Source organism: Perca fluviatilis, chromosome 17 (assembly GCF_010015445.1).
Source record: "Perca fluviatilis chromosome 17, GENO_Pfluv_1.0, whole genome shotgun sequence".
Lineage (NCBI taxonomy): Eukaryota > Metazoa > Chordata > Actinopteri > Perciformes > Percidae > Perca > Perca fluviatilis.
Genome location: NC_053128.1, coordinates 16096211 through 16118752, shown reverse-complemented (window position 1 = coordinate 16118752; position 22542 = coordinate 16096211). Strand labels below are relative to the sequence as shown.

Here is a 22542-nt window from a genome sequence, read left to right as displayed (position 1 = left end):
CAACGTGGATGCTACAAAAAAGATGTGTTGGATTTTATTGTTCAGTGTTGAAACAACATGTTGGTGTAGCTGTGTACAGTATTTGCATGACAATGTAGAGCAAAGAAAATAGATCAGGTAAGCTAAGAAATATAAGCTAGAGTGCTGTCAATCTGACAATTTTGATTTCCATTGGATCAGAGTACTGTCACTTGGCTGCCTGTTCTGCCAATCTTCCCAGCCCTTGTCACATGACCAACTAATGTTTCCATGATGACTATCCAAAATTCTGATGACCATGGAAACAGCACTGGAATTGTTTTTTAAAAAGTGGCAGACTGAGCCTGTAGCAAATGTGTATTGTATTCGGATACACAATTTGTTTAAAATGAAAACAAGGGAAATTAATAATGAATGTGATGTTTTATTTTGCAGAATTGCATTGTGTTGTTCCATCCTATCCACTATTTCCTATATTTCTAAGCAGATTTTCTATGCTGTATTCTGATAAAATGTCACCCAACTCATGTCAAGGTGTTTGATTATTATACATATGACAAAATGAAATTAATGAAAAATGTTATTACTATTATTACTGATGCACTGATTAGTAAGCAGGACTGTAATGTTGTAACAAGTGGAGCCAATTTAAACTACTTTATATACTGTTAAATATGGGTAGTTAAAACTATAGTAGTCACTATAGCTGTCAGATAACTGCAGTGAAGCAGAAGTAAAACGTTGCACAAAATGGAAACAATCAAGTAGAAGTACTTCAAAACTGTACTAAAGTAACATTATTGAGTCCTCCATCTTTCTCACAACCACTTTTGGGCTCTAAAATTGGAAAATAAACACATGTAAGTAGACAGGCACACAAATTGACACACCTTTGTCAGTGCACTCAACTAAACATTTGAGTGATCTCACACCCTCTTCAGCTGCGCTGGCCAAAGTAAGTAACCTTTTAGCACCGAGTCGTGAGCCCTTGGCAATGAGCCTGAGGCAATACTGAGTCAACCAGTGGTCAAGGACGGACAGAGAGAGAGATGGGTGGAGAGGAAAAACCATTATCCATTGAGAAGTGAGACAAAGGACGTCGGGGCCTTGTCACACTCGAGTGAGAACAAATAATAGCTCCCCAAAAAAAATGGGGCAAGACCCTCGAGTGACCCACTTTTTCTGGTGATACTCCAATGATCGGCAAGTCTGTGTGACTGTGTGACGCTGAGGCTGTAGGTGTGTGTGTGTGAGAGAAAGATGTGCATGTGTCTGCAGAGATGGGGAGGGGCATGGGAAAGCAGCATGTGCTTCAGTTCATCTTCACCTCTCTCTTGATCTCTGTCAGCTGTGTTTTCTCCCCTTTTATATCTCTCTGATCGCTGCAACATCAGTCGTAAATGAGCTACAGCTGCAACTAATGATTCTTTCCATCATCGGGTAACCGGCTGTATATTGTTTTGATTAATCAGTTAATTGTTTAATCTATAAAATTACAGAAAACAGTAAAACCGTTCCTTCAAAAAAACAGTCGTTTCAGCCAATTCCAGTCTGTTTTTTGTTTTGTTTTTTTGCCTCTTTAGCAACATTTATTGCATGTATCTGTACACCCTGAGAGCAACCTGAGAGTACTTTACCCATGAGCAAAAGATAGCGTGGAGAAATAATAAACAGGTAAGGCAGGGTGCGAGTGCCTGGGGTGATTCAGTCCCTAATTGAAGCCATCAGTAACACAGCACGCAGGTCTCACAGCGATATCAGTGGGGCTGACAAGCTATCTGCGCTCACACACATACGCACGCACACACACTCTCTCTGAGGCCTGTAAAATGTACAACTTTGTCAACTCTTTGATAACCTTGTTGTCTGAGGCTATTATCAGCTGCCATTTATAAGTCCTTTTAGCATGGAGAGGTATTATCTCTGTTCAACAATTTAGGCTGAATATTCACTTAAGTTTTAGCCTCATTGTTTGGGCACAAAAATCTCTGATGAAATTATTTTTATTTTTACATTTGAATCTTTTTATATCTTCCAGGTATTTCCTTTATTTATATACTGACTTTCTTGTTCATTTTTGATATTTGCATGTTAAAGTAATTATTTTTTTGTCTGAGATGATGACAATAGAACACTCCTGATCCGGAACCTCTAATATTTTAACAGAAAAGTATTCACAACTGCCTTTAAAAAGAGACAAGCCAGGATTTAAATATCAAGAGTAATATGAAAAGGGCCACCATTACACTCCAACAGATGTGACTGAGATCCAAATTAGTACCTGCATTATCCAGACTGTTTCTTTAACAACCATATGGGACCAAGGCTTGTTTCGTTTGAGTCACCAAATGGCACATGTTCTTGCGGCGGTCGCTCTTATGACTGCAAACCTTTTATGGCACTTTTCTTAGTTACTCATCCGATGGGTTTATTTAAAAATCAGTTTTGCCCTCTTTTCCTCTGTCAGCTGATGTTCCACGCCTTAAAAATTACCCTACCGGAACAAAAATACTCATTCTCATTCAAGCGACCGCAGATGAAGACATGCATGTACACACACATGTATAAAACACACTCATATGTGATGTCACACCCCTGCTGTCCCCTCAGTAAGATGTTCCGCCTGAGATCCATGAATCAGCCTTGAAGAGACAAAATGAGTGACTGTGACATCAGTGTCAAAATATAGCAGTGCTGCCGAGATCTGACTTAAAAGCTTTAGCAGAAGCGTTTCTGTTGTCGGCCAGCCTCAACCAATAATAAACACCCATTTAAAAATATCCACATTAATGCAAAAGTGGGTATTGGCCATACAGATGCTATTACCCCCATGAAGATCATTTAATCCTTGAATAATGTCATACTGATGTTTTATGTTTGCTGCACCAATACTGCTTTTCACTTTGAAACATTAACATTTACGTCTGTGGCTCACAAATTCAGCAAAGTAACGTCTCCACAAGATGATTGAAACTACTAAAATGCATTAGCAAAGTAGCCATGTTGAAAAGGGGAAATTCTGGTATTTTTCTCTGTGGAGTCATGCTAACTTGCATAAACTGAATATTTTACATGAATAATTCCAAATGCTTGTCACTGAGTTCAAACAAACAAAACCCCAAAAGAAGTCCTCTAGATTAGCCATTGTAGCTAACTGCATAGGGAACGTGTTGCGGCCGTCATTTACCTCCTGAACATTTTCACACTGCCAACATTAAAGGAAATTCCAGTATTTATTGAAGAGGTAGTTTTCTAATTGGCTAACCAAGCTAGCTGTTTGGTTAGCCAATTAGAAAACTACCTCTTCAATAAATACTGGAATTTCCTTTAATGTTGGCAGTGTGAAAATGTTCAGGAGGTAAATGACTAGATGTGTAACTGTTTGCTAACAGGTTTGCCACATCAATTCATTTCAATTCACTCAGCCAGCAAATAAAGTGCACTTGCCTTTGTAAGTAGGAGTGTTTGTTTTCCACCATATTTTTCTGAAAACCTTCTCTCACCAGTGATGCATTTAACAATTTTTGCTTATCATCTCCGTTCAAATCTTCCACTGCTTCCACTTTAAAGCGTGTTAAAAATAAGTCGAAAGTGACATGGCACTTTTGTTTTTTTGCGCAGGGAAAAGGAGATAATGGCTTTTTACTCGCAGATAGCTTCTTTTCCTCAAGAGGTCTGGCCTTGGGACTGAAACGGCAACAGAAAATAGCTCACCGTCAATACCAAGCTATTCAGCTGAATAGGGTACACCCTTTAACCTGGATATAGCCACTATTACATTCAATTTAACTTTGGATGCTCTACAATATCTGGTTTTCTGTTGGATTAATATGTTCAATAGTAACATTCTGAGAAGTGCCACTGTAAGTATCTGAATTTCTGCAATAACCTACATGTGTCTTTTGAGTGCATGAGCAGATTTGACTGAATTACACTATCTATGCTTTATTTAGTGCAGTGAAAAGGTAGGAGAACAACATTGCTCTTTGCCTAAAGCCGTTTATAGACCTTCACCATATAGAGCAGAGATTTAATAGTGTTGTACTCACTACGAAAGGAGGAACACATGAGTTCATCTTGGTGAAAAAATAATTACCAAGGATGCATTTCTCTGTTTTTGGAAGATTCTGGAATAATGAAAGTAAGAAAGGTTTGCAGATCCATAGCAGAATCAGCTGCATTCAACTTCATGTTTAAATATTTCTCCTCAGCTAGAGAGGGATGACATAAGCCAGCTAGTCTCTGATCGCCAACACAGCACATGAAAAATGAAACGTTACATTGCCAGCTAATTCACTTACATAAGAGCCTCACTGAGACATGAATTTTAAAGTACAGTGACAGAGAGAAATACGAAGAATAAACACAGAGAAGCATCTAGGCAGGAGGCAAAGAGGGCAAGACAAACGTCCATATTTTATTGTCTATTACAGGCCTGTGCATTTTAAATTTTCCTTTGAATTTTAGCCAAAAATAGTACAGAACATTAACATGACAGAAAACTACACGGCAATTATTCTAATATATACTCTTAACTTCAGGACGTTTTTTATATCACAGTGGACTTCTCAGACGCCGTGTGAAGATTTCTTCTCCCACAAATCATTTGGAGTCGTTATCACACACAGACACACTCACAGGCGGCGGAGATTTAGTAACTATGATCAACACTCTGGCTGACAGAGAAGGGATGTAATTCTCCTGCAGTATTTCTGGAAAAATGCCACTTTAGTTGTGGTCGAGACAGAGCTGCCAGGCTGTTTTGTACTTCCTCTTCACATGCATCACAATTGTTTCCAGCTTGTGTGTATATGTACAGTACATGTGTGTCCTGAATGACATTGGAGAGCTGCAGAAGCACACATGAATTTGATTTTTAATCACAGTCTCTATAAGTCTATCTGGTTCTTGTCTTCACATGTGACTGACAGTTAATGCTTTTCTGTGACTGGCCAATTACCAGACCGACTGACAGGCCAACCGACAGCGGGCCAAACAGCATTGACTGGAGGGGGATACATGCTAATCAAAGCTACTGTAACAAGAACCCTTCCTTTCCCCTGACGTGCACATACCACAGAGCAGTTTTTCCAGTGGCTGGCCAGCTTCCCCTATAACACGTTCACACTGAATTTTCTGGGCTTGTTCGTTTGAGAACAACCTGGGTCCTTATGGACTGATTGCTAAACACATCTTTCTTCCAAGCTGCTATATCGGACAAACTCACTGTTTGCATTCAAAGATTTATAATGTGAAAAGGGAACCCACCAAGAGGTGCAGACTAGAAATGTGCGTTAATAGTATACAAAGTCAAGAAAACGACTCAAGTGGACACAAGCAAACGGATGCAAATTCACTTTATGCGGGGCAAAATGAGGGGGAGACGTGTCCATTCGAAAATGTTTCAACTTTTCAAAAATATGTGCATAACAAGGCTTTATCCATAAAAATACAGTAGAGATTCTGCTAGTTTTTGAGACAGTCAATCTCAACTGTCAAACAACAAAGTAAAAAACTAAAAAAACTAAAATTTGCTTTGCATTTAATCTCAAAGACAGAGTGAAATAGAAAATATTTCCAAATTGTCATATCTGTGCGTTTATTGTTTAGTTATCTCATGTTATATGCTAAATATAAAGTCATTTGAAATCATTTTCATATATGTATAAAAATAAATAAATCCCTTTTATAATAATTATACCCGTCACATTACAGAAGCTAAAAAAGCTTTAACTGCCATTTCACTATGACTAAGCTAATTTGGGCCTCTTAGAAAGACAACAGAGGTCAGTTTGAGATTGTGTTGTGTTCTCAACTTTATGTACAATATGTAACTATGGCAACAGTAAAGCTATACGTGACAAACTATATAATTATTGGTCACCAGGCTCCTGCTTACACAGAGTGAGTAAGACGGGGGGGACACCTGTGTGGATTCACCAGTATAATAGCACAGCTGCCTGCATGCAGCTTTTGGGCGGTCGCACACACACCGACACACACTCACGTTCTGATCCCAAATGTCACTTGAGCTCTCATCTAAACACACTTCCATAAAACTACCACATCTGTTTGTCCCCGTGAAAGAACAGAGACCTTGAAGCAAGATTCCACGATGTGTCTGCTAGAGGAGAATCTGATTCTCGGTGTTGTGTTTTTCACTGAAGCCATCTCTGCCTTGGTGGGCTGATTCAATTCATTACAGCTAATTGTGTCAGTGTAAAACACTGGAAGTTTCCACTGTGTGGAGCATTGCGTCTCCTCACACGGTCGTGCCATCTGTTTGGTTCTCCGGAAGCCTTCACTCTTCAGGAGACAAAGGAAATATTGCAGGTAGCTGGATGCCATTTTTATGTGCTTGTGTTAAACAACCAGCACAAATACACATATTGCACTATTGCTCCAAGCCCAGGAGGGAATGTGTGGATCTGTTTCTTCCATTTCCAACTACCAAAACAAAATAAACGGTCTAGTTGGATGTGACTCTGCTTGCTGGCGTGCTTCGTTCAGTTGCAGAAAATTGCCTCTTGAAAATAAGACTTCAGCCAATTGAAAGCTTGTCTAAGTAAAGGGCAGTTTCAGTCAGTGACAGGCCACATGGCTGCCTAACTTTACCATCATCTCACACAGACAAGAGCTCAGCCATCTTCTGCTGAAAGGTTCATAGAGGTCTTCTGATGGGCGTCCTCACTTAAGTCATCGATATAGTTATGAATATTTCTTGGCGTGGTACAACAGTAATAAAATGATTCCACTTTGCTCTGGCCCGGAGAGCAGACTGTGGGCACCACAGGTCCTCGTATAGATCACTTTCTGTTTTCAATACAAGGTCACACTCAAGGCAGTCTGACAAAAGCACATACACACACACACACAATAAAAACAAGAACCCATATGTGCCCACACATGAACAGACAGACACACATCCACATCAGGGAGTGTCATCCCTCTGTAGCTAGTAACACAGTGCACACGAGAGAAGAAGCTTTCAAAGAATCAGCATTTCCACCAAGTGTGTTAGCGCTACCAGGGAACACACCTAAAGAGCAGTGTCTTCTTTTCGTTTCAATCAAGATCCAATGACAAGGCCTAAAAGCCGGAGGAAGTGTGTGTCTAGAGTAAATAGTACTGGGTGCGAGGTTATCTGCAGTGTGTTTTATCTGCAGTGTGTGTGTGCGACAAAGCTTCTTAGGTGACACAGGGATTCCTTGAGACACCTTGTCCTCTGGCCATCGTCCAAACCACTGCAGAGAGGTGGGGGGGGGGCGACACACTATGTCAATCATTTGTCACAGCACTACGGCTGCTCTTTATCCCTCTGAGGAGGACATTCAAACAGTGACTGTGGTGTTTCTGTGGACGACCAATCAGACATTATTATCATTTTTGTCCTAGATGTTTAATTAGAATTAGAGGCTGTCCAATCAGAAATTACGCTCTCACTGTGGGTGTCCAATAATAAATTGAATCAGAAACTATCCTCCAATGCAGAAAAGCCTATTTCATTTTTGCACAAATAGAAACGTCAAATCACTCAAATCAGATAAAAGAAATAAAACCTGAAATTGACAAAAAGCATACTGATTTATAATTTTTTTTATTTATTATTGTTTCTATCTTCTAGTCAATTAGATATTTGCACTCTGTTTCACATGATGGGTGATTAACCTAAATTTGCTCTGACAGATGCAGCCACATGTCTGCGATACAGCCAAGCGCTAGTGCTGTTTACACTGCTGCGTATACTGTTCATTATCTGCAAAAAAGCGACTGTTTAGGGGCGACAGTATTTACTAGCTAAATCCAACATCAAGCATACTACCAACATTTACATTATACTGTAGATACCAGTCTACCCATCAGGCTAGAGTGTGTGTAAGTGTGCAGACATGTGCATGTTAGCGTGGGTATGTGCATGTTCCTTTGTGTGAATGAGGGTGTGTAGACAAAGTAGGTTGGCTACTGGGTGGGGAGTGGGGAATATGACACCCTGTGTCACAACAGTCAGTTTCTAGTTTTGCAACAAGTGGGCTACACAGCATCAATAATGGATGACAGAGAAAGGGATTAAGTGGGAGGCAGAGTGGTGCGTGCATGCGAGCAATCATGCCCTTTTATCAAAATCAATTAGTGGGTAAGCATTCAGCTCTACATGTGTATGAGATGGCGAGTTTGTTTCTAAATACCTGGATTTGCATTTTTGTGTATTCATTTGGAGGGTACAGGCAAGGACACCGACTGCTACAGTTTGACGTTTAATGTCTAAAACCTTCCTTTGGCTTTATACTGTTAGACAGAAAAGACACACACACACACACACACACACACACACACACACACACACACACACACACACACACACACACACACACACACACACACACACACACACACACACACACACACACAACAAGGCAAGCTACTGTGCATTCTCCTTAAAGATGTGACAGAGAAAATACTTCTTGAGTTGTCACTCCGAACCAATCTCACACAACTGCTTTTGCCCTGAGCACACTCTGCCATTTATAGGTCTATAAAGTGGGCCAAATGAGAGAGAGCTGCAGTGACAATGACACAGGAAGATATGTTAAAAAACTGGAGCACTCAGAGAGAAAAAGAAAAGAAAAACAGAGAGAGAGAGAAAGAAAGCAAAGAGCTGACAAGGAATGAGAGAAGGGAGAAGAAAACATTTGACCATGTGGACGCCATGGAGGAAGCTCAAAATCCCACAACAAAGCAGCACATGAGGAATCACTTCATATTCTCCTTCTCCTACATTCACAAGCAGCTGTGTCACAGAATTCTGTTCTTTTAAACACAGAGAAATATTCAAGTCATGTCAAGTGAACCAAGTTTCCAGTCGGGCTGTTGAGTTTTTTTGACATTGTACACACCAGAGTGCCAAAGTTATTTCCCCATAATGCTACTGGTCTCACTTTTGATGTGTTAATAACATAAGAGCTTATGTTTAAGTCAAATTGCCCATTTGGCGTTTAGCCATCGGAGACGGGGTATCAGCTCCAGAGCAAACATCACACGCCTTCAGTATGGCTTTGTTTTCTTGCAGTCAGGGTTATTTGCACAAGGTTTCTGTTGAAGACTTACAGATTGCATAACTCGGAGAGAAACTATCCAAAGTGGTTGTTAAGCCACGTTGAGCCTATGCAGTTATGTAAATTATCTTTAACTTGAAAATATGTGTATTAAGTGCTCGGCTGGGGGCACAGGTTGAGCTGGAAAAGCCAGAGAGTTGGATTTCTCGTCTCCACTTATGCTCCCGGGTAGGTACGTAGGAGGAGAATCAGGCCGAGAGCTGCTGGCATGAATTCTGCCGCCTGTCAGAAGAAAAAAAAGAGCACCAACAAAGGACGGAAACAGAAAGACAGAAAGGGACAATACAGCAGCGCAGAAAAGGCTTTTAAAATCCGACTGACTGTGAGAAGACTCGGCATCACACTTTTAACGACAGAGTGATTTCCATTCACATTTCTGTCGACCTGCTCAGGATCACATTCAGATTGATCTCAAAATCAGTCGTTATAATGGAAACACCTTCAACATAACCATGATGGCTTCTTCTTCAAATCCCCTAAGATAACGTCTACCGACTGGTGAAGAGCTGCCTCTCCACAAACTTAAAAATTGTTGTCAAGGCCAAATTGGGCTTAAACTCAGCCTTTATATTGCAGTGTGCCCCAGGCGGAATAGCACTGAGTGAAAGAGGCAGGCAAAAAGAGAGAGAGAAATGGTCAGGGGGATAGAGAAAGGGATATTAAGTGACATAAAAGAGAAATCACAGAAGGAGGGATATTACTGAAGGGCATTCAGGGAAGAGATGGAGGAAGGGGAGGGAGGCAGATCACGACATGAAATCTGATCTTCCCCAGGAGCCTCCAGTTATCCAGTCCCTCTGCAACTAGCGGCTCAACAAACAACACAAAATAAGAGGAGCCAGAGTCAGAGAAAGCATAATGGGAATCAAACTTGTCTTCCCATCTGGTAAACCTTTTTTTTTTTCCTTCATGTTTCTTGACATTTAACAAATGTCTGTTGAGACAGGACAGATTCTGCTCTTCCTCAAAATCGATCGGACCACAGCAAAGTCAGTGTCTTTCTCTTCCACTCCTGCCTCCTTCCTCCATCTGTGCACCCATCCTCCAAACAGCATCTACAGTATCTATTCAGAATCTATATGCATCCATTGGTGCCTTCATATGGAGTCATATATACCACGTCTACGAGAAGACTCCACTTGAATTACCCACTGACATCATTTTCACGACTTTGTAAGAGGACATCTTTGTGACAGTAAGTTGTGTTGTGACTAGGGTTGGGTATCGTTTGGGGTTTTTTCCGATACCGGTGCTAATAAGATACTTTTAAAACGGTGCCAGTGCCTAAACGGTGCCTGAACCGGTGCCCGATGTATGTATAATGTATATACGGTAATATCAAATATAAAAAAAAGGAGCACAAAACGACAGTTGGGGACATTAAAGAATGGCTTGTTTATTGCTAAGGCCATATGGTCAAATGTAAATATTAATAATGTAATAACAATAACTTATAACAATGACTTATTTCACCAGTAAATTGATGGTAAACAACAAAAACAAGCACCAGACGGGAAAACGGTATTTTACAATAACTTAAAATGCACCACAAGGGTGGCGAGTTTCAAGTGAACGCACCGTCTGTGTTGTTTTTCCGACAACGGCAGCTGCAGTCAGACTGTTACGTCCCGGTGTTGGAATCCTCTACAGGGAAATACAGTCACACTTTACACCGCTTAACGTAAGCTGTCAGCATTTTAACCATGTGTTAATCCAGCTACTAGCTAACGGTAACCTAGCGTCCCGTGCAGCGATGCTTCTGAAAAAAAAAGTCAGGCACTGAAATGAGGCACCGAAATTTTCGTTCTTATTCGGTCTCGTTACTACCGTTTATGTCAGAACCGGTGCCCTGTTGGGACCGCGTTCCGGTACCCAACCCTAGTTGTGACATAATTTATTAATTACTCATTATCTTTTTGTCATCTATCCTTTTCTTGTTCATATTATGACTCTGAAATGCAAAAAACACTAAAACACTGGCCATTTAAAAAAAAGAAGAAAAAAAAAGTGAACCAGGCAACAAAAATACATGTGTTTCTTTCAACCCAACAAAAAGTGCAGACATGTACTGAGGAGCAACAAAATATAGATGTTCCCCTCCTAACCAAATGGTTGAACTGAAATATTAGGTTCAATCAGTTTTAACATCATGGTTCTTCTTCCCACTGGTTCTGGTCCATGGCAGTAGCCAGCTACTCATTTATTTGATAATGTGTTATTTTTATAGCATAGCTGCCTCACTCCACAGTTTCTCTCTTAAAACGTCTCTCCCTTGGTGTCTTTCTCCAACTCACTCGCTGAGGTTTGCCTGACGAAACCTAAAACACACACCCCATAGCCCGGCAGCCCAAAACAAGTGCCATTTATTGAGCAAACCCATCAAGCTGCCCAGTGCAAACACAGTCCAATAATAGAAAGCCTGAGGAAAGAGAGAGGGACACACATACACTTACAGAACAAGAAAGTGTGAGCAAGAGAGAGAGAGAGAGAGAGAGAGAGAGAGAGAGAGAGAGAGAGAGAGAGAGAGAGAGAGAGAGAGAGAGAGAGAGAAGAAGGCCCAGAGTGGAACAGTAACGGTAGATGGAGGACTGGCTGGCTGTAACTAGTACTCTGTGTGTGTGTGTGTGTGTGTGTGTGTGTGTGTGTGTGTGTGTGTGTGTGTGTGTGTGTGTGTGTGTGTGTGTGTGTGTATATATGTGTGTGTGTATATATGTGTGTGTGTGTGTGTGTGTGTGTGTGTGTCGAGGCTAATAAATATCTTATCGAATCTTTAGTCTCTTCTTGTTCATATTTTATTATTAGCTAGCGGCAAATCAGTGTTGTTCCTGCCTGTTCACGAGGTCTGAATTACATTGTTAAGTTATTTTTCAACTTCAGTTGCTTACAAATGTTGAAAGCAAAGTGGATGCGATAAGGGATTTGAAAGGATTGGAATTTGAAAAGCGGATTCCGTACTGGATCCAGATTCAATTCAATGACCCAGAGAGATAAATACAGTTTGTCTGCATGCATGCTTGTGTTATGGAGTCTGAGAGAGAGCATGTGCATGCATGTGTCCTGTCGGGCCTCTCTGCCAGACAGGACACAGGACAAAGACAAGGTGTCTCATCCTGTAGCTCTTCATCATCATCCGCAGCTACAAAAAGCTAATAAGGTCTTAAGCACTTCCTCCCCTCTTCTCTGGCCTTTCAGCTTTGCTATGGAAACTACTCCAGGGGGGTTTCTGTCCCTGCAGGAGTGCACTGATAACTCCTGTGCTTCTCTTCCAGCAAAGGGAGGTAGTCCCCACACTCGATGTTACAAGCCGCCAAGTATTTAACGAGCTGATGTACTGACCATCAAGGGCTTCGTCAGGATTATGTCCTGCATTTGTGCCCAGCTGGACTTGGATATGAACTTCTCTGCTTGTCTTCTAGAAGCCAGGATACATTCAAAAGAATGTCACTAATAATTAGCATCTACAAAATCTGCTGAACAAAATATGGCAAAAATAATAATCAGGTTGTTTGCGTCCATGATGCTCTCGATATCAAATGCTACATCCTATATCTTAACCCTCAGTGATGCTGAGACCATCCTTAGCACTGACAGTAAGCAGACTGGTTAACTCCATTAAAGGCAAGTAAACCCATTTTCCTTATAATCGTGAGCTTTTACTGTCCGTCCACACATGCGCACATTTAAGCTGAACAAATTGGACATACGTGTGTGCAAGGAGAGCGTAATGGACAGACAGACGGAAAAAGAAATGCAGACATAAAGAAATAGCTGGAGGAAAAGAGAGTAAACAAAAAGGCTCTAAGGTGCAGGGGGAATACACTGGGCAGGTCTATACTGTTCTGCAACAAGGAGGCCGGCTGCTGACATTTGGCATTGATTGTGTTGTTTTATAGGCATTCGTCAGTTAAACCCCTATTGGACAATTACAGAGAGAGCCTGCTTGCTCCTGCAGGGGGGGTCGTGACTTTGATCTCCCTCCCTACCTCCCCCCCCTGGCCCTTTGCTTGGTGGAAAACCTGCGGAAACAAAGACGGAAAGGTGATGCACCTCTAATTGGCTCCAAGCAAAAGGAAACCAGAAGCAGCTGTTTGAATGGAGTGTAGATGGAGGGAAAGAAGAGGAAATGGGAAAAGGTAGGATGAGATGGAGATAATAAGGTAAAATAGAAAAGGTTTAGGGGAGAAATAAGGTGGAAAATAAGAAAGAGAATGCCTCACTAAATAGAAGCAAAGCTCCATTTGATACGTTCATTTTCTAAAAGCCAGGAATATCTACACACTGTAGTGCAGGAGGAATCTGTCTAAACACAAACCACCAATCACACATCTTTGATAATCCCAACTGTAACATATAGGACAACATGAATTAGTGCTGTAATGAGCGCAGCGTGGGGTGAGCTGTGTTATACGAGGAGAAATGGTTAATCTGATTGTTAGCCAGTTTCTAATTCCCAGACTAAAGAGTGGAGATTAAGGCTTACATGTTTGCATGAATAGACAGGTTTCTGTTGCCCTCTAATCCAGAGAGGAGTATCAATTGGCTTTCAATTGTACACGTGTGTGACAAGTTTGCAATGTGTAGTCTACTTCTTGCATCTTTTCTATACACTTGCCTCTTTAAGTACATTTTGATGCATTTCTGCAGTATGTTATTTTTTTACCAGCCCTAAGGGCTCAGATAACGTCTGAAAATACATCTGTCATAAGACTGTCAAGACGTGTTTTGTTAAACATACGTTTTCAATCAGACATCAGTAATGTGTACTATATTTGATGTTTTATATTATGTTGGGACTCCCAAGAAACTGATTAAGAAAAGAGAAGCATTAACTAATTAAGATACAAAAACACTGGATCCTAAACTTCCCATGATGCAATGACTGACTGGTTAACATCCAGGTCTTTTAAACCCACACCTACAGTTTGTAACATATTATATTTAAGTGACATGACTTGAGTCATTTGCTTAGACTTGACTGAGCTCCTCCAGAGCCACGAGGAAATTATCCAACTGTTTTCACAGGCTGTGTTGTACTCCCTGTGACTAGCATACTGACTTTGACATGTAAAATAGGTGGAACGGTCCTTTAATTGCTGTACTCGAGCACTGGTAAATCTGAAAGTTCTCTCTAAAGGCCTTTTGGTTCTTCATAGACGCCACATTGCCTTGTGGTCTCAACCAGAGACCATAAACCAAGTATTTCTTTCCATTCCACCCCCCAAACTTAACCCAGTCCCTTAGAGAGCTGGCTGCGATTAACGGCCTAAGCTAAGCTAGGATATAGAGTATGTAGAAAACCAGAAAACACACACCAGCAAGCAATCACTACTGTGGCCTGTGGTGAATGGTTAGCGGCGGACGCTAACTAGCACAGTTTCCCTGCACTGCCTAATCCAGATGACAAGCTCAGTGACCATGTTACAGAGAGCCAAGATGGCTGATGTTCAAAAGGGTAAGCAGCTACACATGGGGCGAAAAGAGTCACCAGAATTTATGTAAGGGACTTTCCAAGTTTCTTTTTTTTTCCTTCTTATTTGTTCCAAGAGCTGTCGGATACTAGAGGAAAGACTGTGTCTGGAGGCTTGGCATAGGAAGTATACAAGCGCACATAAAAAAAAAAAAGGGAGGGAAATAAAAGAGAAGCAGGGAAGAGTGTTTACCCTTTGGAGGGCTGGGAGTTTGTGTTTGTGTGTGTTTGTAGTTACAAGTCCGGTTATGATCATCCAATCTGCTTCCCTTCACCCAAAGGTTAGCTCGAATGTCTGAAAACCCTCCCAAAAGCAGCTCCACCCTACTGTCCGCTGCCAACCGAGCACCGCCATGCCAGCCTCAGCGCCAGGCTGGACGTCATGGGATGCAAAAAAAACAGATATGATTGCTTTGTACATAGAAATACTGATCTTGTGTTTTTATTTGATCACTTAAAAGTTGTATTGTATAGTGTTTATATTGTTACATTGAAGAGTCTTGTTGCTGGAAGCATGATGCTATGTCACACCAAGCGTGCCGCAAAAAGGCACTACATGTTGCACATTGCGCACAAACTCTGAATGAGTTAGTGTCTTGAATGAGTTCACAGGCTTTTTGCTTTTTCTCAGAAGGGAAGTTTTCTTCCTCCATAACTGATCGCAGCAACGGGAACAAAGGGGCCGTTTTGTGACGCCATACTTGGTCCGAGCAGGTTGCACCAGCCCAATGAAAGGCTGAGCTGAGCACCCAGCTGGCAAAAGAGGCAGATCCGCTTTCCCCCCCTCCCTCAACCTCTTCTTTTTATCCTCCCATGCTTCTCTTCTCTCCTCTCCACCACTGAGGGCCCGACTGTGAGCCTGCAGCTCCTGTGTGCCGGCTGAGGTAACGGAGGCTTTCACTGCCAAGCTCACTCGACAGCACAGACTGAACAAGCCCTTTTAAGAGCTGCAGTCACTCCCCCTTCCTCAGTGTGAGAAGGGGGTCACTGTGCCACGGCGGACTACTGTACAGCATGTGGGCTTGGCCAGAGGTACCACTAACAAAATCTCTCTAGGTGTCTTGTGAGCCATATCTACCCATCATTCCTTTCACCTTTTGACCCCCAAACCCCTCCCCCTCTTCCCACACACATTGAAATATGTGCAACACCTGCACATACACACACACACAGACACAGAGAGGAAGAAACACACACACACACACACACACACACACACACACACACACACACACACTGCTGCCAGCCTGCCACAGACAGTCACCTCCGCTGTTCGCCCGCTTGTTGCGGAGACAAACCTACACACACAAGCAACACGCTCAACTTGGATTTCCTACAGTAGGGAGTAAGCGTGAGTGCATGTTTGTAGTCACAAATATATTTAGCATGACATCATCAGATTTGATCTGCAAATGTACCTCTGATGACACCGAGCCGTCAGTGACTGTGCTTGCACGCGCACGCGCACGCACGCACGCGCACACACACACACGCACGCGCACACACACACACGCACACACACACACACACACACCGCAAGAGGTTGGTTGTGCCTGCCTAAAAATATGACAGCCGACAGGCCCCAGCTGAGGGAGGTGGAGGTTGTGGACAATACAACCATTGATGCTTTCTCAGGTCTGTCCTGCTTTGGCATCCCCGCCCTCAGAGACACAAAGCCACAGGTATTCCCTGGTTTAGAGGCAGATTTCCCTTCAAATGAATCATTGGAAAACAGCGTATGGAGAAATAGTTACCACCCATTTCATTACAGAAGGTAGTGAAAGCTCCCTTTCTTCAATGAACTGACCTCACCGAAACTTTCAGCGGGTAATATGTGTAGGATTCGGTTTTTAATCTTAATCCACCTTTCCACAAATCTGATATAGACCTCCTACCTTTAACTACAGTCCTGCCATGTGAGAAACATTTGGATTGCTCTGTTGCTTTCAATTTTCATGTTCTTTATTTAATGAGAATGCTTGACGTAACATTGCATAACATGTTTGGGGGTTTGTTCGGTTCAAAAATGAAAAAGTTGGCAGTTGTGCCTCCAAACATGTTTTGCTATTTTTTATTTTTTTTTTCCTAGCTTTAACTTGCCAAGCGTCTCCGCTTTCCCACTGAATGACACTCGAGGGAGACGTCTCTATTTTAATCTTTCACTCATTTGGATTTCTGTCGGAGCTACAAAGACATGCTTGTCTCTGCTAAGCATGGAAACTTTTCATCCTGAAACCCCCCCCCCTCCCCTCAACATTAAATAAACAAAACACACCATGAGGCAATTACTACTGTCGTTGGCATGCGGAGAAGAGAAGAGAACTAATCACTATAGATCAGAACTGCTCTGGGGCAGATGGTGTAAGAGTGGCGTCTCCAGACTCGGGTCAACCACTGGCAGGAAGCCTCCTTCCTCTACGACCCGGTCTGAACAACACATACGTAACATGCACACCTATTGCTGAAGGCAAAGCAGCCTCAAGGTATAAGAGTGAACATCAAGCGTGTGTGTGTGTGTGAGCCCGAGTCTGTGTCTCTGTTACGCAACGGGAGAGTTCTTCCCATCTGTGCCTCTCTGCAGCCCCCGCATCCCTGACCAATGAAGCGAGAAACGACAGCTCTGCCTTGCACTCTGCCTCCCTCAGTCTTCCTCCCAACACTGTCCCACTCTTCATTATGATCATCAGCCGCCCACCAAAAACCACACTCTTCCTTCCCGTACTATCCTCTCTCTGTTGTGGTTGGCTGAAACTACACCCCGCCGGGGGCCCTAAAATGATGCAATATTCATCGTTATCATCACCTTCGCCGCCAACATCACGCCTGTCTGCCCTCAGCTTAAAGCCCAACCAGAAAACAAAACCACTCTGCAGGGTGTCTAACCAACATTTTTACTTCTTATGCTCAAATACCAGATTATCCCACTAAATGCATCGCTGTCTGCAACCCCCCCCCACCATCCTCTATCTCTGTCCCTGCTCTTCCAGCTCGCCTAACTCCCCACAGGGCTCATTGTTGTGGAAAAGATGTTAAAACAAAGAGAGCAGACAGCGCGACGATAATCCTAAACATAGCAGCTGGGAGAATTAGCAAGCCATTTTCCAGGGGACCTCGCTATCTGCTAACTTTTCACAATCTTAATTGCTGTTAAGAGCTACGAATGTTAGCACTGTACTTTTAATTATTTGATGGGAGTTTGCTCTTTCGGTTTTCACCAGAGAGAGAATGGGAATTCAAAAAGGGAAGATGTCTTTCGCTTTCACTGCAAATATGTCTGAGAAGGTTTTCCGGACAGGATGAGATCCTGTAGTTTGATGATCGCATTCCTGTCTGGAAAAAACATTGGAGTCGATTTCACCAGGGCCACTGTGTCAGTGCTTCTATTCAAATACATGAATTATAGATACACAGAGACCTGTTCTCTGTTCAGGATATTTGGGCAATGGGTGGCGGAGTTTCAGACAGTAATGCTACCCAGAATGGTGACAGTAATGTCCTTAGTGCTGATACAGCATATTACATTACATATTAAAACAGCAAAACAGTTATACATTAGGCTTCAAATCATTTTAAATAAGCTATAACTTTATTGTACGGGTACAGTGGGCATCTTCTTTTCAGCTTAAACACTTTCCTTCTCCCTTTCTCTTTAAGTATTCTCAGTCCCCCATTGAATACTCCAGTTCACTCTCTAGTTCAGACTACCTCTTCCCCTCTTTCCGGTTCACCCTGGCACTGGAGCGGGCGTGCGACGCCTGCACCTGGCTGCCTGTCTGGTCCAGCAGGGCGCCAGTCCCAAATCTGTTACAGTATAGGCTACGGTGAAACGCTACTCACTACAACACCAGAAACCCAGAGAGAGAGACAACAAGCAAAATGTGCACAACTGCTGCTAACCGCACCCCGGTAAACAACACTCAATGACTAAAAATTATGTCAAATATTTGAACCACCCGGGCAGTGTTTGTTTTCACCTCTTGTGAGCTGGCACGGCCTCTGCAATGGAAACTTTACTGAGGGACTTACAGTAAGCTAAGCAGCTACTAGTGTGCTTCTTTGAGCAACAAACTCCACTGTTGTTGGGCTTGATTGTGACAGCCAAGTCAGCCACTGCCCAGTTGGCTCCGGGCTGCACATCTATCCGCTCTGCTGTTCTATTACAGGTGCCGTAGCTCAAAGGCTGCAATTAAGTGGTTAGGGATACTGCACGTAATTGTTTGGAGAGTGGATTTCTTTTGTCCTGCTCTGTGCTAAAAGCTGGTGAAGAGGTTCCAGCTTGATGTTCAGGGAATTGTCTTCTACTCAGTCACGTTTCAGAAAGAAAAAAAAAAAAAAAAAAAAAAAAAAAAAAAAAAAAAAAAAAAAAAAAAAAAAAAAAAAAAAAAAAAAAGAGAGAGAGAAAAAAAAGAAACACCTGTAATTGGAATTCCATACTCAGAGCCTCCGGAGTCGTCTGAGAAGGGCTAGACCTGCAGCTTCGACCCAGACTGACCACATTTATTGTTCACCCACCCGACTGACATTCCAGGAATAAGCGGAGATGGATCTTTAGTCGGTCTCCCACGCAAGGCCTTCCAAAGAACACACAAGTGTTGCACGTTTGCGTGCACTGCACACACATCCTATCAGTGACGTCAACATTTGGCTGCTTTGTGGTTTTATGAGGGAAGACATGAAGAAGAGGCTAAAAATGCAGAAAGAATAGATGCCAACACATGACTAAATTACACTCATTCACCCAGGCTTTCATTCACTTTTCATTCCTCCACACACAACCAGCCATACTCTTGTACACTTGTGTGTGTGTGTGTGTGTGTGTGTGTGTGTGTGTGTGTGTGTGTGTGTGTGTGTGTGTGTGTGTGTGTGTGTGTGTGTGTGTGTGTGTGTGTGTGTGTGTGTGTGTGTGTGCGCGCGCGGAGATGTCCTTTGCAATCCAAGCCACCCGCTCTCAACCAAAACAAAGATTAGAGACAGCAGCAAACACTCACCTAGGTGGTCTCCATGGAAACTGTTGTCATGGGATGTTCTACCATGGGGCACGAGGTCATGATGGGCAGCAGGTGGCCAGATTTGACCGGTCTTGCGAACGCTCACAATAGTGGCTTCAGACATGACCACGTGGCCTCCCTGCTGCCGGTGGTGACGCTTCTGGGACTGCGGCGTCGGAGGGCTGCTGCTGTCAAAGGAGTGCTGGGAGTTCTGGGAGTTTTGGGACGGCGAGCGGCTCTTCTCTCTAAAGGGCCGGCGGAAGGCCGTGGTGGGACTGGGCGAGACGTGGCTGGACTGACCCGAGGAGAAGTCCTCCTCGCTGGACGTCAGGTTCTCGTTGGAGCTGCAGTCCGGCGTGTAGCCGCCGCCGCCTCCACCGACATCCTCGAAGCTCCCTGGGGAGTAGGAACGGCGCGGCCAGGTCAGGAGGTGGTCGTCACCTCCCCCGAGGTCTCTCATCGTGACTCCACTGCCACTTCCACCGCCGCCTCTCCCGTCTCCACCGCCACCTTCACCCATCATCACCCCGCCGACGTAAACACTGGAGTAGGCCTGGAACTCGGAGGGCTGCCAAGGAGGGGGTGGAGGTTTGCCACCGTTGGCCCTCCCTGGATGTCGCTGGTTGGGTTCCCCGTCTTCATATTCTGCATCATAGCCACAGGTGCTCTCAGTGGACCGGCCTCTGTACACAGGCCTGGCGCGCAGCTCCCCTGCCACCGTCGCCAGGTTACCCGGGAGGGAGTGAAGAGATCTCTTTCGCTCCATCTGCATGGCCTGGCTGCCCAGGGAGCTGATCTTGTCGGAGACGTCGCGGTCGTTGACCCTGATCAGACCTCTCTCGTGGTGGAATTCCATGTTAGAGTAGAAGGGCGGTGGTGGCGGCGGCAGCTGCTTCTCCTGGCCCTTTGCTACATCGCCCGCAGAATGAGAGTTGGCCCGTTTGATCCTCTCAAAGTTGGATCGAAGAGCTGCCACGCCGAGTCCCATCCCCAACTTGTCCTTGGGGTCAGAGGGCAGCGCCAGTTCCTTGTCCGGGGGAGGAAGGTTGAGTCTGCGAGGGGAGACGGAGATGCCCCCTCTCTGCTTGGACGGCGAGAGGCCGTCTAGGTTGTCACAAGACATGGACTCGGCCTGCTGGGGTACCTCGAAGGCTGACTCCAGGCCGTCTCCGTGGGAGGCTGACTTCCTGGCTGGCGGAGGCCTGGGTTTGGACCTTCCGGCTCCATCTCCAAGAGGCTGATAACGGCTCCTATCCCCACCACCACCACCACCACCACCACCACCGTACCCTCCGCCAACTACCCCTACTACTCCAACTCCACCAGTCTCCTGCATGTGCGGCTGCTGGGACTGGCACTCCGCGCCTTGCGTGGCCGCAGGGTCCATGCCCTCGTTCAGTGGCGTCTTCCTGAAGCCCCACCGCTGCTTGTCGTAGCTCTTCCTCTCTTTGGCCAGGAGGGTCTGCAGGTAGATCATGCGGAAGCGCTCCTTGTTCACCTCCTGCTCCAGGCGCCGGATGGACGCTTTGCACTTCTCCAGCTCGTGCTCGATGCCTCCAACAGATCGCAGATCCATTTTGGGGGGCTCGGACTCCGGGAATTGCGCTTTCCACGCCTCAGTGAATCCCACCGGCTCCACCATATTGTGCCTAATTTATTTCTGTGACCAACCCCGGCTCACACACACTAGGTGAATGAAGCCAAGGGCGCACCGTTAGTCCTTATTTTTTTTATTTATTTTTTTTTAGACCAGTTCGCGACAGAGTCCTTATCGACAACAATGGCCACTTAGAGTTAGAAAGCAGTGACAGTGTTTAAAACAGGCCTTTGGGTAACCGGGGGGTTCAGAAACATACACAGTCTAATTGCTGACACTTGTCGTGGGCTGCGCAGATGCAACAATACATCCCATTCTGAACAAGAGAACCCGGCTGTTCAGCCACGGGAATAGCTGGGAATGTGTGAGGCATAGAAAGGAATAAAAGGCGGCAATAGCGCTTATCTTTCTCATGCATTATTCCAGGAAAGGACACTTTCAGAAGAATAATCGACACAATGACAGCATCTGTCCTCGCGGGGTGACACTGGGATCTGGCTCCCGGGGAGGACAAAAAAAAAAAAAAAGAAGAAACGTGTTCTAATCCCGCTAGGTTTACTCACTTTCTGTGTTTACCAATCCGGGTTGGTCCGTGGCAGCGGGTCCGTTCGCTCTTGCCCATTCATATGGCCGTATTCCCAGGTGCTGCTCCAGACCAAGCGCCTTTGTACCAGCAGCGCTCAAGGAGAAAGGATAAAAAGCGCAAAACACAAGCGAAGACAACATCGAAGTTGTTCAGAGGACGCGATCAAGCGGTGTGACCCGGTTTAAGTACAATAATTGTTTCGTTATCCCATTTTTTTTTCCCACGGCACCTATGTGTTATTTTTTTCTGCTCTTTTCCAGGTTTATCCCGTTTTTTCGGCCGTGATGGTGCCGCCGCTGTGTGTGCGCTCCCATCTCAGGCCAGCAACACTGGAGGGCTGCAAGAATGGGAGGGACCAGAGTGACTGAGAGCCCGCTGGTTAAAGAGACAGAGCAAGGATGCAGGCAGCACTCACATCCTATTAGTTCAGGTTTACTTTCTGGATATGAAATGTTCTGTTCAAACTTATTTTCATATGTTAGGCCTACGTTTTAAAAGTCTTCTGCATACGCAGCCTATAAGCCTAATTACTCTGGCATATCCTGGCACATATGGCTCTATTCTTTACCGTAGGCTGCTGCAGAATGGCTGGTTTGTCCTGTCACATTAGGGCAGCTATAAAGCCTACAGATCATACAGTATAACCACATATTTAACATCCTTCAAAATGTCTTAGGAACCAGTCAGCTACAGCCTCTCCCAATCCTACAGTTAACAATTATTTATACGAATACATTCAGCATATTACTCCTTCTGGGTTCCCTTTAAAAAGCTAGTGGCTGTACCTGTCAAGCAGCTGTTAAAGAACAAGT

General features: G+C 44.1%; 1 protein-coding gene across 1 annotated transcript in view; it reads right to left on the bottom strand.

The window, feature by feature from the left end:
* bcr (BCR activator of RhoGEF and GTPase) overlaps positions 1-21384 on the bottom strand; it is a 108050-nt gene extending 86666 nt beyond the window's left edge. Inside the window, exon 1 of the mRNA XM_039778761.1 lies at positions 19548-21384. Coding sequence (XP_039634695.1) covers positions 19548-21189 — 1642 coding nt within the window. The 5' untranslated portion in view covers positions 21190-21384. The remainder of the gene's footprint in view (positions 1-19547) is intronic.
* Positions 21385-22542: the final 1158 nt, after the last annotated feature.